General features: G+C 44.3%; 1 protein-coding gene across 5 annotated transcripts; it reads right to left on the reverse strand.

Annotated features, from left to right (window-relative positions):
* Window positions 1-1,699: 1,699 nt before the first annotated feature.
* On the reverse strand, window positions 1,700-16,975 carry LOC306915689 (uncharacterized protein). Of its 5 annotated transcripts, none has more exons than XM_079493204.1 (6): window positions 16,924-16,975; window positions 12,356-15,585; window positions 11,594-11,687; window positions 9,830-9,879; window positions 8,251-8,316; window positions 1,700-4,777 (listed from the first exon to the last, which is right to left on the reverse strand). In XM_079493204.1, exons 2-5 carry the CDS (start codon window positions 15,578-15,580, stop codon window positions 8,269-8,271), a joined length of 3,417 nt encoding a protein of 1,138 aa, XP_079349330.1. In that variant the 5' UTR covers window positions 15,581-15,585; window positions 16,924-16,975; the 3' UTR covers window positions 1,700-4,777; window positions 8,251-8,268. The 5 variants fall into 5 exon arrangements, with proteins under 5 accessions (XP_079349330.1, XP_079349328.1, XP_079349327.1 ...); XM_079493202.1 differs by lacking the exon at window positions 16,924-16,975 and adding an exon at window positions 16,468-16,613; XM_079493201.1 differs by lacking the exon at window positions 16,924-16,975 and adding an exon at window positions 16,249-16,611.
* Between the last annotated feature and the right edge of the window lie 1,774 nt (window positions 16,976-18,749).

Here is an 18,749-nt window from a genome sequence, read left to right on the forward strand (position 1 = left end):
TCTACACAGTAGCTTTCCAGAGTTCAGGTTTGGCAACCACTGCCTTGTCACCTGAAGGAGAGAGGACAGTCACAACAAAGCCAGAACTGGGGACAGGAGACTCCACCCTAGGCTAGGTTCCAGCCCTGAATAAAAAGATTCACGGAACGCAGTGATTCAGGCTGGAACCCAGGCTAACTCCACCCTGCCTCCCTTAGAACATCTGAGTGAGCTACTGCCGTCTACTCAGCCATGACGTATTGTGTTGCAAGCCATGTAATGGAGTTGTGTGTGTCTCTCTCTCTGTCCAGTGACATTTTGAAGCACCATGGTTTTAGTGGAGTTTTTAGTGAGTAGATGAACACAGCACTAGAACTCGTAACCAGTTCTGTCTTTACAATACAACGGTCTTCCTGTAAGCTCAGATTTAGTCGACAATAATAAAATAAAATATGAGAATTCTTGTTGGGAGTGACTGAGTCTTCCTTGGGGGGTCTGTACCAGAACACTGGGTGATACAGGTGGGGTCTGTACCAGAACACTGGGTGATACAGGTGGGGTCTGTACCAGAACACTGGGTGATACAGGTGGGGTCTGTACCAGAACACTGGGTGATACAGGTGGGGTCTGTACCAGAACACTGGGTGATACAGGTGGGGTCTGTACCAGAACACTGGGTGATACAGGGGGGGTCTGTACCAGAACACTGGGTGATACAGGTGGGGTCTGTACCAGAACACTGGGTGATACAGGTGGGGTCTGTACCAGAACACTGGGTGATACAGGTGGGGTCTGCTTTGATTATATTGGATTATATTATATCACATCACATTTCTTGATAATTCCAGTCAGTTAACTATAAATCATTAATCATCACAGTGAATCTAGTGCCTGGGGGCGGGGCATGGTTGATGGTATTCGTATTTCGTAGTGATAGAATGTTTACATCAAGTCCCCAGCAATAAAATAGCCGATCTACAAGCTCACAACCGCTGTGATGTGTTGCGATTTTGCAGATCTTCTAGTTTTGGTGTAGAGGGGAAATAAAGAGAAGACCCCTGGGGGACCCCAGTAAAAACACACAAACCCTAGCATCTCAAAAGAGCGCAGTGGCTCAGCGGTCCAGGCACCTTGCTGCTGGTCCAGACTGGCAGTGTGCCGCGGGTTCGACTCCCGATCCCGGCAGCCTTTGCTGCATGTCTTCCCCCATCTCTCTCCCCATTTCCTGTCAGCCTACTGTCTGTCCCTCCACAAAAAATATAAAATAAAGGCGAAAGCCACAAAAAAAAACATTAATCAAGACAGCCAGCAATGAGTAAAACTCTCCCCCAAAGAATTGAGTCTCTGTGACACATCTAGGGGCCACAATGTGCATTCAAAGATTTTCATTGGTCAAAAAAAAAACCCTGCAGAAATGACTAACCAAGGCAATCAGGAAGTAGACAGGCAAATCGACCAATGACAAATCTTCTAGGAAACTCTTTGAATGCAGATTGTGGCCCCTAGATAGACTCACATTTTTGTGTTTTACCCATTGCTGGCTGTCTGAATACCAAAAAAAAAAAAAAAAAAAATGTTGACATATTGCTTATAGCTACTTTAAATGTATTACTTGACCAATTCAACTTTAAGTAGTCAAGTAATACATTTGGCTCCAATATTCAGTAATAATAAATTGTGATGAATAACCTTGAACATCAAAGATCTTTGCAGAAAATACTAGGGTTGGACAAAATATTTATTCTTACGATTATGTTACCTCCGACACTCGCAGAGGCAAACAGTACAAAATGTTGCCACAAAAAGGAAAACAAATTGATGGAAAAACAATGAGTTGGCAGCCCTAATCCAGTCCTGTTGAACCTAAGACCACATACACATGGAGGAGACATTGGAATGTGACGAGCAGCGTGTCATCAGTTCATACACCTCTGAAGCTGCTCTAATTAACAACCTGCTACATCAGCGATCACCGCTCCAAGTCCAGGTGTAGTTAATGTAAAAGCCCAAAACAGAAAAGTAAAATATAAAAGGAAATAAAATCTTTAATCAAATCATTGCAATATCTGAGACTCGGCCCTGAGATCTAGACATGGACAAAACATATTATTAAAAAGAATAAAACATATTTCCAATGCTGCATTCGGCACAACCATAGAAGACATACATAAACGCACACACCTGCTTGAAAAGAAACCGTTACATTGAGGATATATAGCCTTTTAAGACACGCCACACCCGTCAAAACAAACAGTCCCCATTTCACCACAACAAATACAAATAAATAATAATTGTAAATCATTAGAATGGCACAGATCACAAGACAGACGTGTTGTGGGTTGATGAAATGTGGATTACCCTCCCCTCCCCCCAACCTCCTGGGTGTGTTAACAGGACAGTCAAAGCTGGCAAGGCGTTCAGACGTCTGCCGGTGTATCAGTGGGACATTCGGCCACAGCTGCTGCGATTCCATCCTGCACAACAACAAGAAAGAGCTGGCCCCACTCCCAAGACAGAGCAACACTGCCCCTAGTGGTGCAATGTACATAGAACAGACGTTTTCCCACCAACACTGATCACAATGACGAATGCCTCTAAAAAAAAAATTGTGTGAAGCAAAACAAACAAGGCTGGCATTAAGGTGCATCCGATCCCAAAGCCAGACATAAACATCCAGTCCTGGACATGCTGGGTACACATTTGAATATGTATTGTTCATTTAGAGTTCAATATGTATTGTTCATTAGAGGTCCCAGGTTAGGTCTGTTTGTGCCCGTGTCGTGTGCTCTGGCAGGGGAGCAGTGTAGTTTCGGTACTGGTATTGATCTAACAGACCTCTTCCATTGATTGCAGCAGAAAAATACATACAAGCTGCCTTTAGTCACCAGGATGTCCAAAGGAATATACATACAGAAAGCTGTCTTAAGTAAAGCTGGTGGGGTGGGGAAAAAAACTACACCTAAAACTGAAAAGGTTTGCGGTTGGACAAAAGTAACGCTTATTAGGCCCACAAGTCAGAAACAATCAAGCAAGTTGAACTGAGCAGAAATAAAAACAGGTTTGTCTTCAATACCCACAATAGCCATTCTTAACACGTCATTATCACATCCGACGTCAAAAGCAAAAAGAGCTGTTGCAGCAACCCCAGAATTCAACTCAAAACATTGATGTCAAAACATGCATCTGATGGTTTGAGTCTTTAACGCTGAGAGAGTAAAGAAGATGGAAATGTATAGTGTGATGCAACAATGAGAGCGCTGTGCTGTGCCACATTCAGTCGGTAATGTCGGCGGAGTGTGGGGTGCAAATGTCGTCACCAAGTTATAGTCAGAAAAGTGAAACATGAAATGAACTAGGGCGGCGGGGCGGGGCGGGCTGCCACCCAGCAACCCAACAGAACCCACACCTGCACCTGCCAACGGTGTACTACAAATGGAACTATTCCGGGCCTCCCACCATACTGTACGTCCACATGTGAACAGCTGCCGGTCTGACCTTCGTCTATACACTCTACAGGGAACACATTCAAGCCTGATGGAGATCAACAACAAAGTGCTTTAAGCGAAACACAAAATTATGAAAAGGAACCCATCATCACGACGGCGAGGCGTGGCCTTGTCATCAATGAGACGACCAAGTTCTCAGCATACTACGGTGACATAGATAGATGCCGTTTTGGAAACACCGTCATGATAAAAGTGCCTGGACCAAAGGAAGAATGAGAGACAGGGGTCAGTCAGTTAGGAGGACAGAATGCTGCAGCTAGCGTGACAAGCATTTTCCTTAAAGGTGAGGTTCTGCTCCAAAGTGCTTACTGTAGAAATCCCGTTATTTGGGGGCTTGGGTAACATCCAAACACACAGAATTATTTTCCCTACATAATGCTGTCTTCATACGTAGCCACCATCACATACCCAACCAACCACTGACCAATAGTGCAAGTACTGTGTGGATGTCGTTGTTTTGTACATCTTTCTCCCCTGCTTTGCAAAACAAAACATTCCATCATGCGTGAGAGATCGAACGCAAAAGCAAAACCCTGTTTGAGTTGATGGCATTTTAAAATGGATTGTGAAGGAAGTTACGAGGGGAAGTTAAGGGGTACAGTAGGTCACAAATTGATGATGTCGAGGATAAACTTGCGGTCGTTCCCACACTCGACCCGACGTGACCAGCACTTCATTGACTGGCTTAAGTGGGCAGCATCGGATTACCTAATAACTTAAAAAAGAAAAACACTCACATAAATCGAACCTCTTCAACAAGTGCTAAACGAGAAGCCATTAAGAAACCTCATGAAATAAATAGCCAAACAAGATAATCACATACTTAAAAGTCTTACAAAATTAAATATAATTTGATTGTAAATTCAGACTTAAATTATTTCTTTCTTTAAAGAGCGAGAAAGAAAAAAATAATTTCCGATAAATAATTAGAAAGCGATAAAGTCTGCAAAATAATTTGTATCGCTCTGTCCAACGTGTGGCCTTGGTTTGGAGGCCTGGATGTAGGACACCCGTCGATGGCCTCATTTGCAAGTCTCTGCTCATTTGCTGCCCCGCAGGTACTGGCTAGACGTTACTCGGAGGGAGTCGTCAAGCCCACAGAGGCCACGTCTTCCCAGCTGGAGTGACGACGGGGACAGAACAGTCGGAGAGTGAGGAAGTGTAACTACGGTTCACCGGCGCTTTCGTGGTCTGCCGAAAGTCAGGCCGAAGATCAATGGAATCCACAGTTCCACGGGCAGGAGTAAGGCCCCCCCCCCCACGTCTCCTTGCAAAACATTGCAGATGAATGCCTGGAGGAACAGGGGGAAGAAAATGTAGCTTTTAGCAACGGTTCAATGAGGAAGACCTCTGTTTGAGAAGCCAGCTCATCTAGCCAATCTCTGCAGCCATTCAGCCAATCAGGCAATTGGACTCCGCCTTTAACCCATTTTGACCTGAGATCAGATTCTAAAAAATAGCAGACCTACATACAACATATGATAAAGTTGTTAACAGTGATATATCATTTTATAAATGAACAATTGGATATATATCCGTGTAGTTTCCATGCAGGCACAAGCTGCATTTCTCACCTAATTATAGTAAAAATGATATGCGCTAATAAGCAGTGACATCATCGTTTCTCAAAAGCTCAGTTTCGCATGACTACACAGATCCACTGATCCGGATATTTTTGAAAACCTTCACTTATTTATCGGTTTCCAAAAAACATCCGTTTGAGTGGCCGAAAACGGCGTTTGCGTGTGGCTAGAAAGGCCCAAACGCACAAATAAATGTGCGTTTAGCAAAAGATCCATATATGTGTAGCCTGGGCCTGAGTGTGTGATATCCTTGCATGACGCAAGCTGGCCAAATTAAATGTTAATCAGGTAGTCAATCAGTATACGTTTGTGTCCTGTGTACACCAGTGATTTGATTTAAATGACATGAGTCATCTCTCCAGACATCCTAAAGTTAGGATTTATATCAATATAAATCTAGTCTGAGATGTCAGTTGATGACGTCAGTCCCTTTGAACTGGATTGTTTGCACATTTCACCAAACACAACCTACACACACACTCATGATGAACATGCAGCAGGGAGAGAGACCATGATCATCACAAATGCAATGACGTGCAATGCAAACTCATTTGCGTGGCAGTCTACAGCCTTGCGCAGGCACAGACGCTGCTTGTTTTGACAGGCCGTCTCCATGACGGATCATGTACAACAGTGTGTCTCCATGACGGATCATGTACAACAGTGTGAACAGTACAAGTGGATTGACGCTTTATAGGCCACTTTCTATCTGAATGGGTGTGTGTGCAGACATGGACCTTAAAGGACCACTTCACCACTTTTCAACTTCTCTTCCTATAATTGGTCCTCACTAATGTTCATGATAAAATACCACCATTTTTTAGGAAGGCTGTGGGCAGTTCAGAAACCCGTCCACCAGTGACATCATCGATGGTGAATCCAAGCTAATAGAAACGGCAGGCTATCTTTTCCTGAAAAGTTGTAATGCAAAAGTTGAAGCCATCGTTCTCACGATAATACAAATCTAAATATATTTGAAAAAAAATCTTGTTTAAAAAAAATCTGCCTAATGATGATGTCACTGGTGGACGGGTGTCCGAACTGCCCAAAGCACTCCTATGAGACACAGACTGAGTAGGAAAAGATGGTGGTGTTTTATCATGAACGTTAGTAAGGACCAATTATATGAAGAGATGTTGAAAAGTGGTGAAGTGGTCCTTTAACACTGTTGCAACACGAGCATCTGTGAAAAAACCAAATAGTGATCGGAAATACAAGCAGCGAGCGAAGCGGCCATTGGTAATGTGAGAGGCGTATACAATTTCTTTAACCCATTTAGACCTAAGTTCGATTCTACAAATGTCTTCTAAATCCTGACAGTTTTCTGAAAAACCCATGTTTCTACTGTACGTCAGTCGTTCTCAAACATGTTCATGTCAAGAACACCCAAAAATGTGTAATATGAAATTGGCCGATAACCCCCCCCCCCCCCCCATCTGAAAATATGTATTTCCAGCGACTCCCCAGAAGCAAAGATTTTAGTTAAAAATGTTCGCTCTGAAAGAATATATATTCAAACATTTGCGCCACATTTTCATGGTTTTAAAAAAATAGCAGATCTACAAGCTCATAGCGTGGCACCGAGTGCCGCGCTATGAACTTGTAGGTCTGCTATTTTTCAATAGCTAAAGTATAACATAATGCTTAGAACACCAAAAGGGGTTCCCGCCCAAAATGGGTTAATGTAAGTGCCTCAATGTAATGTAAAGATTTGATCTGGACTGTATCAGCAGGCGCTCTATATTTAATGACTCTGTTCTTGCTCCAAACAAAACCTGATTAGTACATGGCTGGTTGTGCGTGTGTGCCTACAGTACAGTACAGTACAGTCAGTCACACATTTAGGCTAAAAGGATCAAACAAAAGAAAGAAGCCCTGGGGACTTATTTGTTTCCATTGTGGTCCTAGTATGTATTCAATTCAGCCATAAAGGACACCCCACAGTCATGCATCAACCAGACTGTCTGGGACTGATTGTATGTTTTAACCCATTTTGACCTGAGGACGATTCTACATCTTTTAAATCCTGACAGTTTTCTGAAAATCCTATGTTTCTATGTCAGTCGTTCTCAAACGTTTTCATGCCAAGGACCCCCAAAAATACATGTAATTGGCTGCAGACCCCCATCTGAACATATGTTGTTCTAGGGACCCTCCCAGAAGCAAAGATTTGAGTTAAAAATGTTCGCTCTGAAAGAATATATATTCAAAGATTTGCGCCACATTCACGATTTTTCAAAAATAGCAGACCTACAAATAGCAGACCTACAAGCTTGTAGATCTGCTACTTTTCAACAGCTAAAGCATAACATAATGCTTGAAACACCAAAAGGGGTTCCCGCCCAAAATGGGTTAAATCAGGATAAAATAATAAGTGTACAGGTGCAATTTATCCACGTCAGTTTAATTGGCTGCATGTTCTCATCCCTTCGAGCCATTACTCAGCCCGAACGAGAGAGCCTTATTTTTGATGGATTGTGATTGGTACCTTTTAGTCATACCCTGCAAAACACCCAATATGTTTTGAAAAGTCTAATGCAGTTATGAGGCCCCTGGAGGTGGCGTGGTACATGACACATGCGCTTATTTATAGGCAAGACGAGCAAAAACCTTGCATCTCCACATTGCAACTTTTAGCGATTTTTCTTCCAAAAAAATTAATGTCCTACTTCATGATCACACAAAAGCAGTGAAAATAGTAGATCTACAAGTTGTGAGCTTGTATATCTGCTATTTCCACAATTTTTTTAATGTTTTAAACCCATTTTGGGTGCAAACCCCCTTTTGGTGTTTTAAGCATTATGTTACGCTTTAGCTGTTGAAAAAATAGCAGATCTACAAGCTCAAAAATCGTGAAAACGTGGCGCAAATCTTTGAATATATATTCTTTCAGAGCGAACGTTTTCAACTCAAATCTTTGCTTCTTGGGGGGTGTCCCTGGAACAACATATTTTCAGACGGGGGTCGGCGGCCAATTACATCTATTTTTGGGGGCCCTTGACATGAAAATGTTTGAGAACCACTGACATAGAAACATAGGGTTTTTCAGAAAACTGTCAGGATTAAGAAGACATTTTGTAGAATTGTCCTCAGGTCTAAATGGGTTAAAGTAATAATAAAAAGGGTTTTGTTGGACATACAAGGTTCCCACCCGACAGTGTGTGTGACATCATGATACTTACCACATGAGGCTGGATTGGTCACCTGTCATTCCGTCTGGTCCCAGGGGGGGCTTTCAATGTCTTGTACTAAGGAGAGAAACCAGAGCTCAGTGTGCAGGAAACTGTCACGACAGAGATCTTTTTACATTGATTTATTTAAGCCATTAGACCTGCAGACCGATTCGACAAATACCTTCTAAAATAAAACATAAAAATTTGAAAAAAATGCAATGTACAACAAGCTGCCATTTTTGAATAACCAATGCAAAAATTTAAAATTACACGGATGCTTTCACGGTTTACATTCTTTTTTTTTTAATGTTTAGAAAATCACCGCTATAGAGCGTCGCAGTCCTGCTCCCTTTCATGACGACACCAGGCCCAGGAAATGAATCCCAATGCATTTTTCCCATAGACATCCAACTCGAGTCGTGACAAATCATGACAACAAACACAATATTTTGGACCAAACAAATAATTACAAAGAAGAAGGAAAAAAAAGTGTTGTAACCTGCCGTTTTTTTCTACTTTCTAATTCTTTGTTTGGCCCAAAACATTGTGTTTATTGTCATGATTTGTCACGACAAGAGTTGGCTTTGTCCGTGGCGTAAACGTCTTTAAATAAATACTTTCTGAAAAGTCTATGAGGAAAATGAACAGGAATTTATTTTCCAGGTCTCTCGAGGGGGCGGGACTGCGACGCTCTATACAAGCTGATTTGACACATTGTGAACTTAATTGTGAATTAAATAGGGTGGTAATAAGTGGTTAAAACATTATTTCCTCTGCATTCTTCAAAGAACGATCAAACATTTACAGACATTAAAAAGGTAGTGTAAGTAATGTTTCATGTTTAAAACACTTCGTTTTTTGTTAAAGCTCTAAATCCTGAAAGTAATCATGGCTGCAGAATGTTTGTTCACTAACAGGAGTCTCTCCAGCTCTTTAGTTAACAGAACATGCATTTTCAGGTTGGGATACCAATTGTATCCAATCAGGAGAGAGAACTCATACAGGAAAAAACTAATGAAATTGGAAGTAATGACACAAAGAAATGAGCAGACAAAATTTGAAATGGAACACTGAATTGGGTGAAATTGGCAACGCACGTGAAAATGTGTTTTTCTGTTCATTAAAGAGTTGGAGAGAGACTCTTTGCTCTTTTCAGAGTTACATTTTCTAGTTACATCATTTGTTCTTAATGGCGACGATTATAGAGATCAACGTGTCCGTTTAGAGACATGCCTACTAATACTATAAACAGGCCACCGCCTTGCGTTGCATTATGTACCTCACCAAGAACAATGTTGGTGACGTGAGATTCATCAAAAATATAATATTGTTTAACAAGCATAATATCAAATATACACACTGCATGGAACAAAGGGAAAGGAAATGCAGCATTATGAGAATGTCAATCTCACTAAGCTGATGAACTGCATGTACTCGTTTATCACATCTCTTAGTTAGGCCACCATTATGTTTTGTTCATAGAGGTGGAACATTTACAAAGCAAAATGAGGCCTCCAAATATTGTTGAATGAGCATGCAAATATTTTAATATTTGAGGCCAAGCCCATTTGCAATTATTCATGCTTACCTTGTGCTTTTTGCACTTCATGGAGAAGTTGTCCTCTGTGAGCACACAGCCTGCAAAGACAAGAAGAATGCAATGTGAATCGAGGATACTATACGGTGACTCACCCAGAAGATTTAAGCAGACGTCAACCAGCCCCCACATGCTAGTTTTTCCTTTATGGCTGCTATAATAACATGTAACAGAGCACAAAGGAGCTATTTGCAGGAATAGACACAAACACACACACGCATGCAAGCACTTGTTCCCAGGTAACTACACCCTTTTACATGGTAATCAGCATAATACTATAGCAATAGGCTATAGGCTATACATGTCTGAGGCACTTTTCTTTCTATTTTTTAAAGATAAATTCAAGGACTTTTCAAGGACTTGATGTCCATGTAAATGACTGGGTTTGAAGATATTAAATAGGCCATAAGTCCAGAGACATGAACTGAAAGGTGGGTCAGCACCAACATAACATTTAAAGACATTATCTATTGGCATCTAAATCTTTTCAAAGGCCTGGCTGGAAGCGATCACATTTCATTGTTCAGTTTTCTGACAATGTGTCTCTTGTACTGCACTGCAACAGAACCTCTCCAAATCCATGCTGAAGTGTGCTTAAATCAGCTCAGGGTCAGACTGCTGTCAGGACACAGTATAGTCAGCGGTTACAAACCAGCTTGGGAGAGACAATGAAAAACTAAGATGTTAACACTGCCTTGCCACCACATGCAAAGATGTGGCACACACAGACACTCACCTTTTCTCATTGAAATCATATTATACCAGTAAGACACCTGAGGAAGAGTGCACTGGCCATATATGGAGCGTGTCTTGACAGGGTTTGATGAGGTCAGATCAACATATGGAATGTCAGAACAGGTCAGATCCATATATGGAGATCTAAAGGTGGCAGCGGTGGCAGTGTCTTGAGTGTACAGGGTTTGATGAGGACCGGACCTAAATTCTCGGGCCTGTTGAGAACTCTAGTTTTTTTCCGGCTGCCGGGCGCAGCTGCACAAATAACTTTGGGGCAGGCCCGTATAGTTTAAATGGACAGGTATCAGTCAAAATGGAGACATCGAAGAGGAAGGATGAATGGGGATATCCATATATGGGCTTAACTGCGACAGCAGCAGGTCGCATTTACTATGACATCAGGGATATCCATCCCTGTTGATGTCACAATGACCTGGGCACCATATATGGTGGCTGATGTCACTTGATGTCACGATGACCTGGGGGCTTGCCTGGTGTGACACACTGACGGGAAATGCGCGATTCCATAGTAAATGCGACCTGTGGTTGCAATGACCTGCGGTCGCAATTATTAGCTAATCATATTAGACTATTAACCCATTTTGGGCGGGAATCCCTTTTGGTGTTTTAAGCATTCTGTTCTACTTCAGCTATTGAAAAATAGCAGATCTACAAGCTCATAGCGCGCCACCGAGTGGCGCGCTACGAGCTTGTAGGTCTGCTATTTTTGAAAAGTCGTGAAAATGTGGCGCAAATCTTTGAATATATATTTCAGAGCGAACATTTTTAACTAAAATATTGGCTTCTGGGGGTCCCTCCCTGGAACTACATATTTTGAGATGGGGGTCCGTGACCCAATTAATTCTGGGGGAACTTGACATGTAAAAGGTTGAGCACCACGGACATAGAAACATGGGTTTTTCAGAAAAAGTGTAGGATTTAGAAGCCTTTTTTTTATCGACCTCAGTCCAAATGTGTGAACGTGTGATGGATACATGGGGTGGGGTGGGCAGCACTCACCTGACTCCAGGGCACATCTATAGTGGTACTTGCAGGGGCAGCCTTTGAAGAAGCAGCCCAGTGTGGCACCCGAGCCGTGGCAGGCAGAGCACATCTGGAAACACAGCCCAACCATCCCCCCCCAGAAAGAAACATCTCAAGGCATTGTTTTTTTTTTTGGTGCAGATCAAACATTTTTTCTTTTTTTTTGTAACAATCAGACCATGTGAGGTCATGACAAGAAGCAGAAGACATTAGGGTTTGGTGATATCATTTGTAGATGATTTGTTTAATAGTGAAACACTCCCATCTACAAGCTTTTTTTGCCCACCACTATTGTACAACAGTCAGTGTGTACTGTATAATACAGGGCTTGAGAATAATTCATAACATTTTGTTACTTATAACAAAATTAAAATTTTGTTGATTCGTTTATAGGATTTTTGAGATAGAGTTAGAGGTTCGAATCTAGCTTTCAGTTAATTGCCCTGCCCTAGCAGACAATTCCTAATTAATTCCCTAGTATAAATTAACTACAAAACAGATTGTCTGTTTTGACAACAATCTGGAATAGAGGGTATGCGCATGCATAAAGTGAATGGCAAATCGAGTGGCAAAGTGAGTTTAACATTGTTTAACGTCATTTAATGAAAGCAGATTGGACTTTTATGTTTAGATGTATGGACTGTCATGGCCAGAAAGTAGTTTTGTGCCACTCAGTAAGCGTTCCCGCATAACTTCTGGTCACGCGCATACCCTCTATTACTGGCCTTCCAACTTTACCGTTTCCTGGGCAATCGTGACAGCCTCCTCCAGCCCGTAGACTTTGCCCTTCACCAGGAACACGCCCGTTGACCAGATGCCACAGTCCTCGTGGAACCAGTATTCGCAGGGCTCCAGGGGCACAACGGGAGGGCTGTACCAGTCCTCCTCCTCCTCCTCTGCCACTGTGGGGGCTGTATCCACCCTGGCCCTCTTGGCTTCGGGGCTGCCACAACGCTCGCTGCCATCGCCCGCCCCCCACAACTGACTCCCTGACGACGGGCCCTTGCGTTTCAACAGATGTCCTTTCGGCTTTCGCTGCCACGGTATCAGTGGGTTAGCACGATTTCTGCCCCTATCGCTGCATAGTGAGGAGTCCGAATCACTAGAGTCCCCCTCCTCGTCCTCCTTAAGGCCAGGCGACGTGCTTTCTGGGGTTTTGGTGCTGGGCTGGTAACCCTCGGGGTAGTATGGCCCGTGGAGGTCCCCCAAGTCCATGGCGTTGGCCGACTCTCCACACAGGCAGCAGACTAACGACCGGCGGTGCTGGCTGTGGGCGGAGGCACGACCCAGTTGCAGACAGGAAGTGCTGGGCACGGCTCCGGGGATAAAGCCTCCTCCGGAACGGACCTGGCCTTTTTTAAGCCGCGTCTGCTCCTGGTCAGGGTAGTTGATGACAGTGCAAAGTGGCGACGACGACGGCTTGACTTCCCTGCGGATGAAGGGGGAGAAGGTATCCAGGCGCGGGTCCCTTCTCTCTTCCTTGTAGTTGACATATCTCAGCTTGATCTCGGGCTCCCTGGGGGAAAACATGGAGGACTGCATCATGGGTCTGAATTTCTGTCTCTTCTTTTTCTTCTTCTTTGGGGGAGGGGACACCTTTTTTTTTTCTTGAGAGGTCGGGGGGGTTTTGCTGCCTGCATTATTGTCCTTGTGCTTGGCGGGGCTTTTCTTTGGAGATTTCACTGGTGGTGAAGATATCCTAACTGCATCGATCTCTGTTGCAGCACGAGGTGAAACGTGCTTGGGCTGCTGCGGCGACCTCTTGCGTTTAGAAAGCTGAGGGCTGGACTTTAACGGTGGCTCAGGAATCGAGCCATGGTTTGCCAGCTTGGCGGGGCTTTTCTTTGGAGATTTCGCCGGCGGTGAGGATATCCTAACTGCATCGATCTCCGCTGTTGGAGCACGACGTGAAGCGTGCTTGGGCTGCCTCGACGACTTCTTGCGTTGAGAAAGCTGAGGGCTGGACTTAAAGGGTGGCTCAGGAATCTTGCCATGGTTTGCCTGCTTGGGGGGGCTTTTCTTTGGAGATTTTGCCGGTGGTGAGGATATCCTCACTGCATCGATCTCCGCTGTTGGAGCAGGACGTGAAGCGTGCTTGGCGGGGCTTTTCTTTGGAGATTTTGCCGGTGGTGAGGAAATCCCAACTACTGCATCGATCTCGGCTGTTAGAGCACGACGTGAAGCCTGCTTGGGCTGCCTCGACGGCCTCTTGCGTTTAGAAGGCTGAGGGCTGGACTTCAACGGTGGCTCAGGAATCAAGCCATGGTTTGCCTTCGACTTGGACCTATTGTGTACATGAAAGTAGGGACTGGGCTCTGGCGATTGTTTGGGTTGTTGTGAAACATCCCCCTGCTTGTTCTTAGACTTCTTGCGGACACGCACTCGAGGACTGGGCTTTTTGGGAGGTGTGCTGCTGTGGGAGGTTTTGGAATCATTGATGGTCTCACATTCCGAGGTAGACTGTTTGCAGCCGTCAGTGTTGATGCCGTTGGGTCTTCTCCGCCTCTGCGGCGTTGCCGCTTTCGGTTTAGTCTTTTTGGCCGAGACAGGCGCTTTCACGCTCCCTTTCTTTTTTGAGGTCTCTTTCTTAGGACTCACAGTCACAACTTTCGAAATGCTAGCTGCGTTTGGGGAGGCCCTGGGTTTTTTAGCAGTATGTATGCATGCCAGTGGTTTGTACCTACTGGCATTAATGTTCATGACGATTGCCTCCAACCTCAACCCTCTCCCGGTGCGCATGGGCAGCTCCTTTTTCTGAAAGCTCTTCTGCAGTGTCGGTGCCTTCCCGTTTAAGTGAGGAAGCGTGGACTTCTTCTTGGGTTTCTCCTCCAAGACCTCCGACAGGAAGTCATCGTCCTCAGTCAGGTCGATTAAGGGCTCCAGCACGGCCTTTCGTCGACTTCCTGTTGACTTGCACCTGTTGCTGGCGACGGCCGTCACCACAGTGTCACCGCCAGACATCACACCCACCGGGGCTGCAGGCTGGACGGACTCTCCTCCGTTTACCCTGTCCCAGCAGACAGCCTCCTCGGCGGTTTCCACAAGGGAGCTCTCCGCACTGGGGGAGCTGGAGGCCTGAGGCAGCGAAAACACAGCCTCCACGTCGTCCAGTGAGGTAGCAGAGGGGGAGACGGGGTCCTCGAGAGGACTGACGTAGTTCCCACTCAGCGAGCACAGGTCCGGGATGACCACTGGCCCCGGTGTTCCAGAGAGGAAGAGGAGAACTGTGGGCTCCCCCATATTAGCAGCAAGGCTGTCGGGCAAAGGCTGAATGCAGTCAATTTGAAAAGTGTCCACACCGCCGCTGTTTACTGTATCCTGAGTAGTGCCATGTTCTGTCCTGCCTTGTAGACATTTATCCTGATTGCCATCAATGGAAACAACCCCGCCATTGAATTCGTGAGATTGCTGCGTTAAACATACTCCCACTGCATTCTCGATCCCTTCCTGAGCCTGGGACAAGCACTGAAAGAGTTCCGTCTGTGTGGCAAGGTCCAGAGGACTATCATTTTGCTGTAAGTAGTGTTGGCTCAGCGCACAGCCGGCCTCCCCGAGCCCCTTCTCTGACTCATAAGAAGGGGGCAGGGAGAACTTTCCGATAGACGGTACTCCATATAGTGCTGAATGCTGAGACAGAGAGTCATGGGTGGAGAAGAGGTGAGACCTGCTCACATAAGAGAGGGTGAGTGTAGTGTTGGAGAAGGCATTGTCTGGTTGAATCTGATCCCCCGGCTGTAGTAGTCTGCTGTCCGAGGGTGCCGTCTCTAAGAAAGGTAGTCCAGTTATGCTGTTCCCAGAGTGAGGGTACCAGTTGGTGTTCCTAACTATTTGTAGGGCCTCCATGGAGCTGGCATTGAGGACGCATTCCTCACTCTGTCCGGTTACGTTGATCACAGTGGGGATGCTGCAGGTGGAGAGATCCTGGGGCTGTAAATCATCTAAGCTCCCGGGTGGTTGCTCCATAGCAACTACAATGTAACACAACAGAGAAGAGAAATAAAGTTAACAAGTGTACTATTAATAAAGAAGTTTATTTTCCCCCCTCCTTTCTTTTCTTTTGATTTTAGATTATTTAAAAAGTTAGCTAACTAGGTTCCAGTTGGCTAGTATCAATATACATAGTTACTGTATTTTAAGTCACCTACCGATAACAACAACAACCTTTTGGCTGCTTCCCCCAGCTGTTGTTTTCTAAAGTGCTACAAGTCCCCAGCGGGACCCCGCAGACAGGACCGGGCTGTCCTCTCCTCGGCGTATCTGACCCGAGTCTAACGTTAACCTTAGCCCCGGAACGTGGAGGCAGCAGCTCGCATCTAAATACGGTCTATCGTTAGCTTAAAAATAGTTTAGCTCATACCCTGCGCCTCACTCGCTGAGACCGCGAGGGTGACAAGTGGACGGCCGGGATGTCACGTCCCAAATAATCAACCGAGACCGGCTTCTTTTTCACAATATTATTGACCGACAACATCGTCAGGCGAACTCGTCCCTGTCCTGTCCTCACGCTGGGTTAGCGAGCAGCTAATGCTAATGCTAATGCTAATGCTAGGAGGCCCCGGGATGGATGAAACAAAGGCAGTAGGGCTACTGTGCTCAGTGCGCTAGTGCTGCTGCTGCTGCACAAAACTTACCCCGGAACGGATGCTTTGAAACGGACAATTTTTTAAGAATCCGCCCCGCCCAACATCGCTTCCAAATAAGCCAGCCACCGGATTCGTTATTAATAATAATGAAGACTTGAACAACAATATTATGAGAATCAGCAACCCCCCCAAGATTATACTATAGGGGGAGGCAGGAAAACAAAAAAATATCTAGTTTTCCTGACTGAGCGCACAGTTGTCACTCACTCAGCTGGGGCACAAGTTACACTGAACTGCATTATGGGACACGTGAGCTGTAGTCTGTAGTGATTCATCCCCCTGAGCCTTTTAACATTACTGACTGTTATCTGTTATGATATAATACTACGGTTTTGTTCCATCATGTCACTTGACTTGTGATCATTTTCAGGCAGGCTATGCACAAGGTGAGCCGTGGTTGCACAGTTGTACACACACACGCACGCACGCGCGCGCGCGCGCGCGCAGGTTACTGAACTTACTGTACAATACATACCTTGTTATAGCTCTGTTTAAGACAAGTTACCTTGTTATTACCATGGGTAGTCGATGTAGTAATTAACTCAACTTAACATAGGCCCCTGCCGGGCCGGCCCCCAATACAAAAATAATTTAGAGCAAATCACAAGACAATTCTAAAAACAGTTTAGGCTTATTAACTGACGCTGCTCAATCATCACTCACTAAATGTAGAGTACGAACTCCATTAAAAAAAAAACATGTACAAATATTATATTCCTTTGTCCCCGTTTCCATTTGTACACTGAATGCTGTGAAGGTCAAGGAGATAATCAGGCCTTATGAGCACTTTAATTGGTTCTGTCTTCTGTGTGTGTGGGTCTGGTCCACAAGATTCGATACACACCACCAATAAGAATAAGATACCCATGTCTAAATACTTCCTTGATGTTAACGAAGTCCACCACATCCACAACACCAGAGGGAGTGCAACAAACCATGCGCTCCTATGCCACCAAAATGTGGAACGCCCTACCAACAGTCACTGAGACATGCGATTCCCTTGACTCCTTCAAAACCGCTCCCAAAGGGCACCTACGGACGGCTTTTGATTGATTGATTTAAATATTTATTAACAGTTTGCAGAATTACAGTACATTTCAAGCACAAACTCAATACTGTTAACTGTGAGTGGACGACCCAATTAAGCATTACACTTGTTTACAAGAGGGTCCACCATGTTCAATTCATCAAAACATTTAGAGACGTACAGATATACACTACTATATAGTCAAAGAACAGAAAACTACTGTGGCCATTACGGGGAAATAAAGTTTTTAAATGTTTTTATTACTGTATCGTTTGATGTACTGATGTCTGTCTATGCCGCTGCTGCAACCCAATTTGCCCTTCGGGGACACTAAATAAACTTGAACAGAACCGTGAACAGAATTTATATGCAAGGCTATTAATTGTGAATTTTAAATGTGGTTGCAAAGCTTAAAAAATAAATATAAATCACAACCATTATGCATTTTCAAGGGACATAAATCAGACCATTACGGGGATCGAACCCGCGACCTTGGCGTTATTAGTGTATTTTGTTACATTAGCACCACGCTCTAACCAACTGAGCTAAACGACCTGACAATTAACTGCCCCCCCCCCCCCCCGTTTTTCCTCACTGTATATGTTTATTTTCCCTTTTTACCTCCTTTACAAGGTGGACCCTCTTGTAAACAAGTGTAATGCTATTGGGTCGTCCACTCACAGTTAAGTCTTTTTATTGAGCTGTGCTTGAAATGTACTGTAATTCTGCAAACTGTTAATAAAATAAAATAAAGTTTTTAAATGTTTTTATTACTGTATCGTTTGATGTACTGATGTCTGTCTATGCCGCTGCTGCAACCCAATTTGCCCTTCGGGGACACTAAATCACAACCATTATGCATTTTCAAGGGACAAAAATCAGACCATTACGGGGATCGAACCCGCGACCTTGGCGTTATTAGTGTATTTTGTTACATTAGCACCACGCTCTAACCAACTGAGCTAAACGACCTGACAATTAACTGCCCCCCCCCCCCCCCCCGTTTTTCCTCACTGTATATGTTTATTTTCCCTTTTTACCTCCTTTACAAGGTGGACCCTCTTGTAAACAAGTGTAATGCTATTGGGTCGTCCACTCACAGTTAAGTCTTTTTATTGAGCTGTGCTTGAAATGTACTGTAATTCTGCAAACTGTTAATAAAATAAAATAAAGTTTTTAAATGTTTTTATTACTGTATCGTTTGATGTACTGATGTCTGTCTATGCCGCTGCTGCAACCCAATTTGCCCTTCGGGGACACTAAATCACAACCATTATGCATTTTCAAGGGACAAAAATCAGACCATTACGGGGATCGAACCCGCGACCTTGGCGTTATTAGTGTATTTTGTTACATTAGCACCACGCTCTAACCAACTGAGCTAAACGACCTGACAATTAACTGCCCCCCCCCCCCCGTTTTTCCTCACTGTATATGTTTATTTTCCCTTTTTACCTCCTTT

Source organism: Electrona antarctica, assembly GCF_951216825.1.
Source record: "Electrona antarctica genome assembly, chromosome: 22".
Classification (NCBI taxonomy): domain Eukaryota; kingdom Metazoa; phylum Chordata; class Actinopteri; order Myctophiformes; family Myctophidae; genus Electrona; species Electrona antarctica.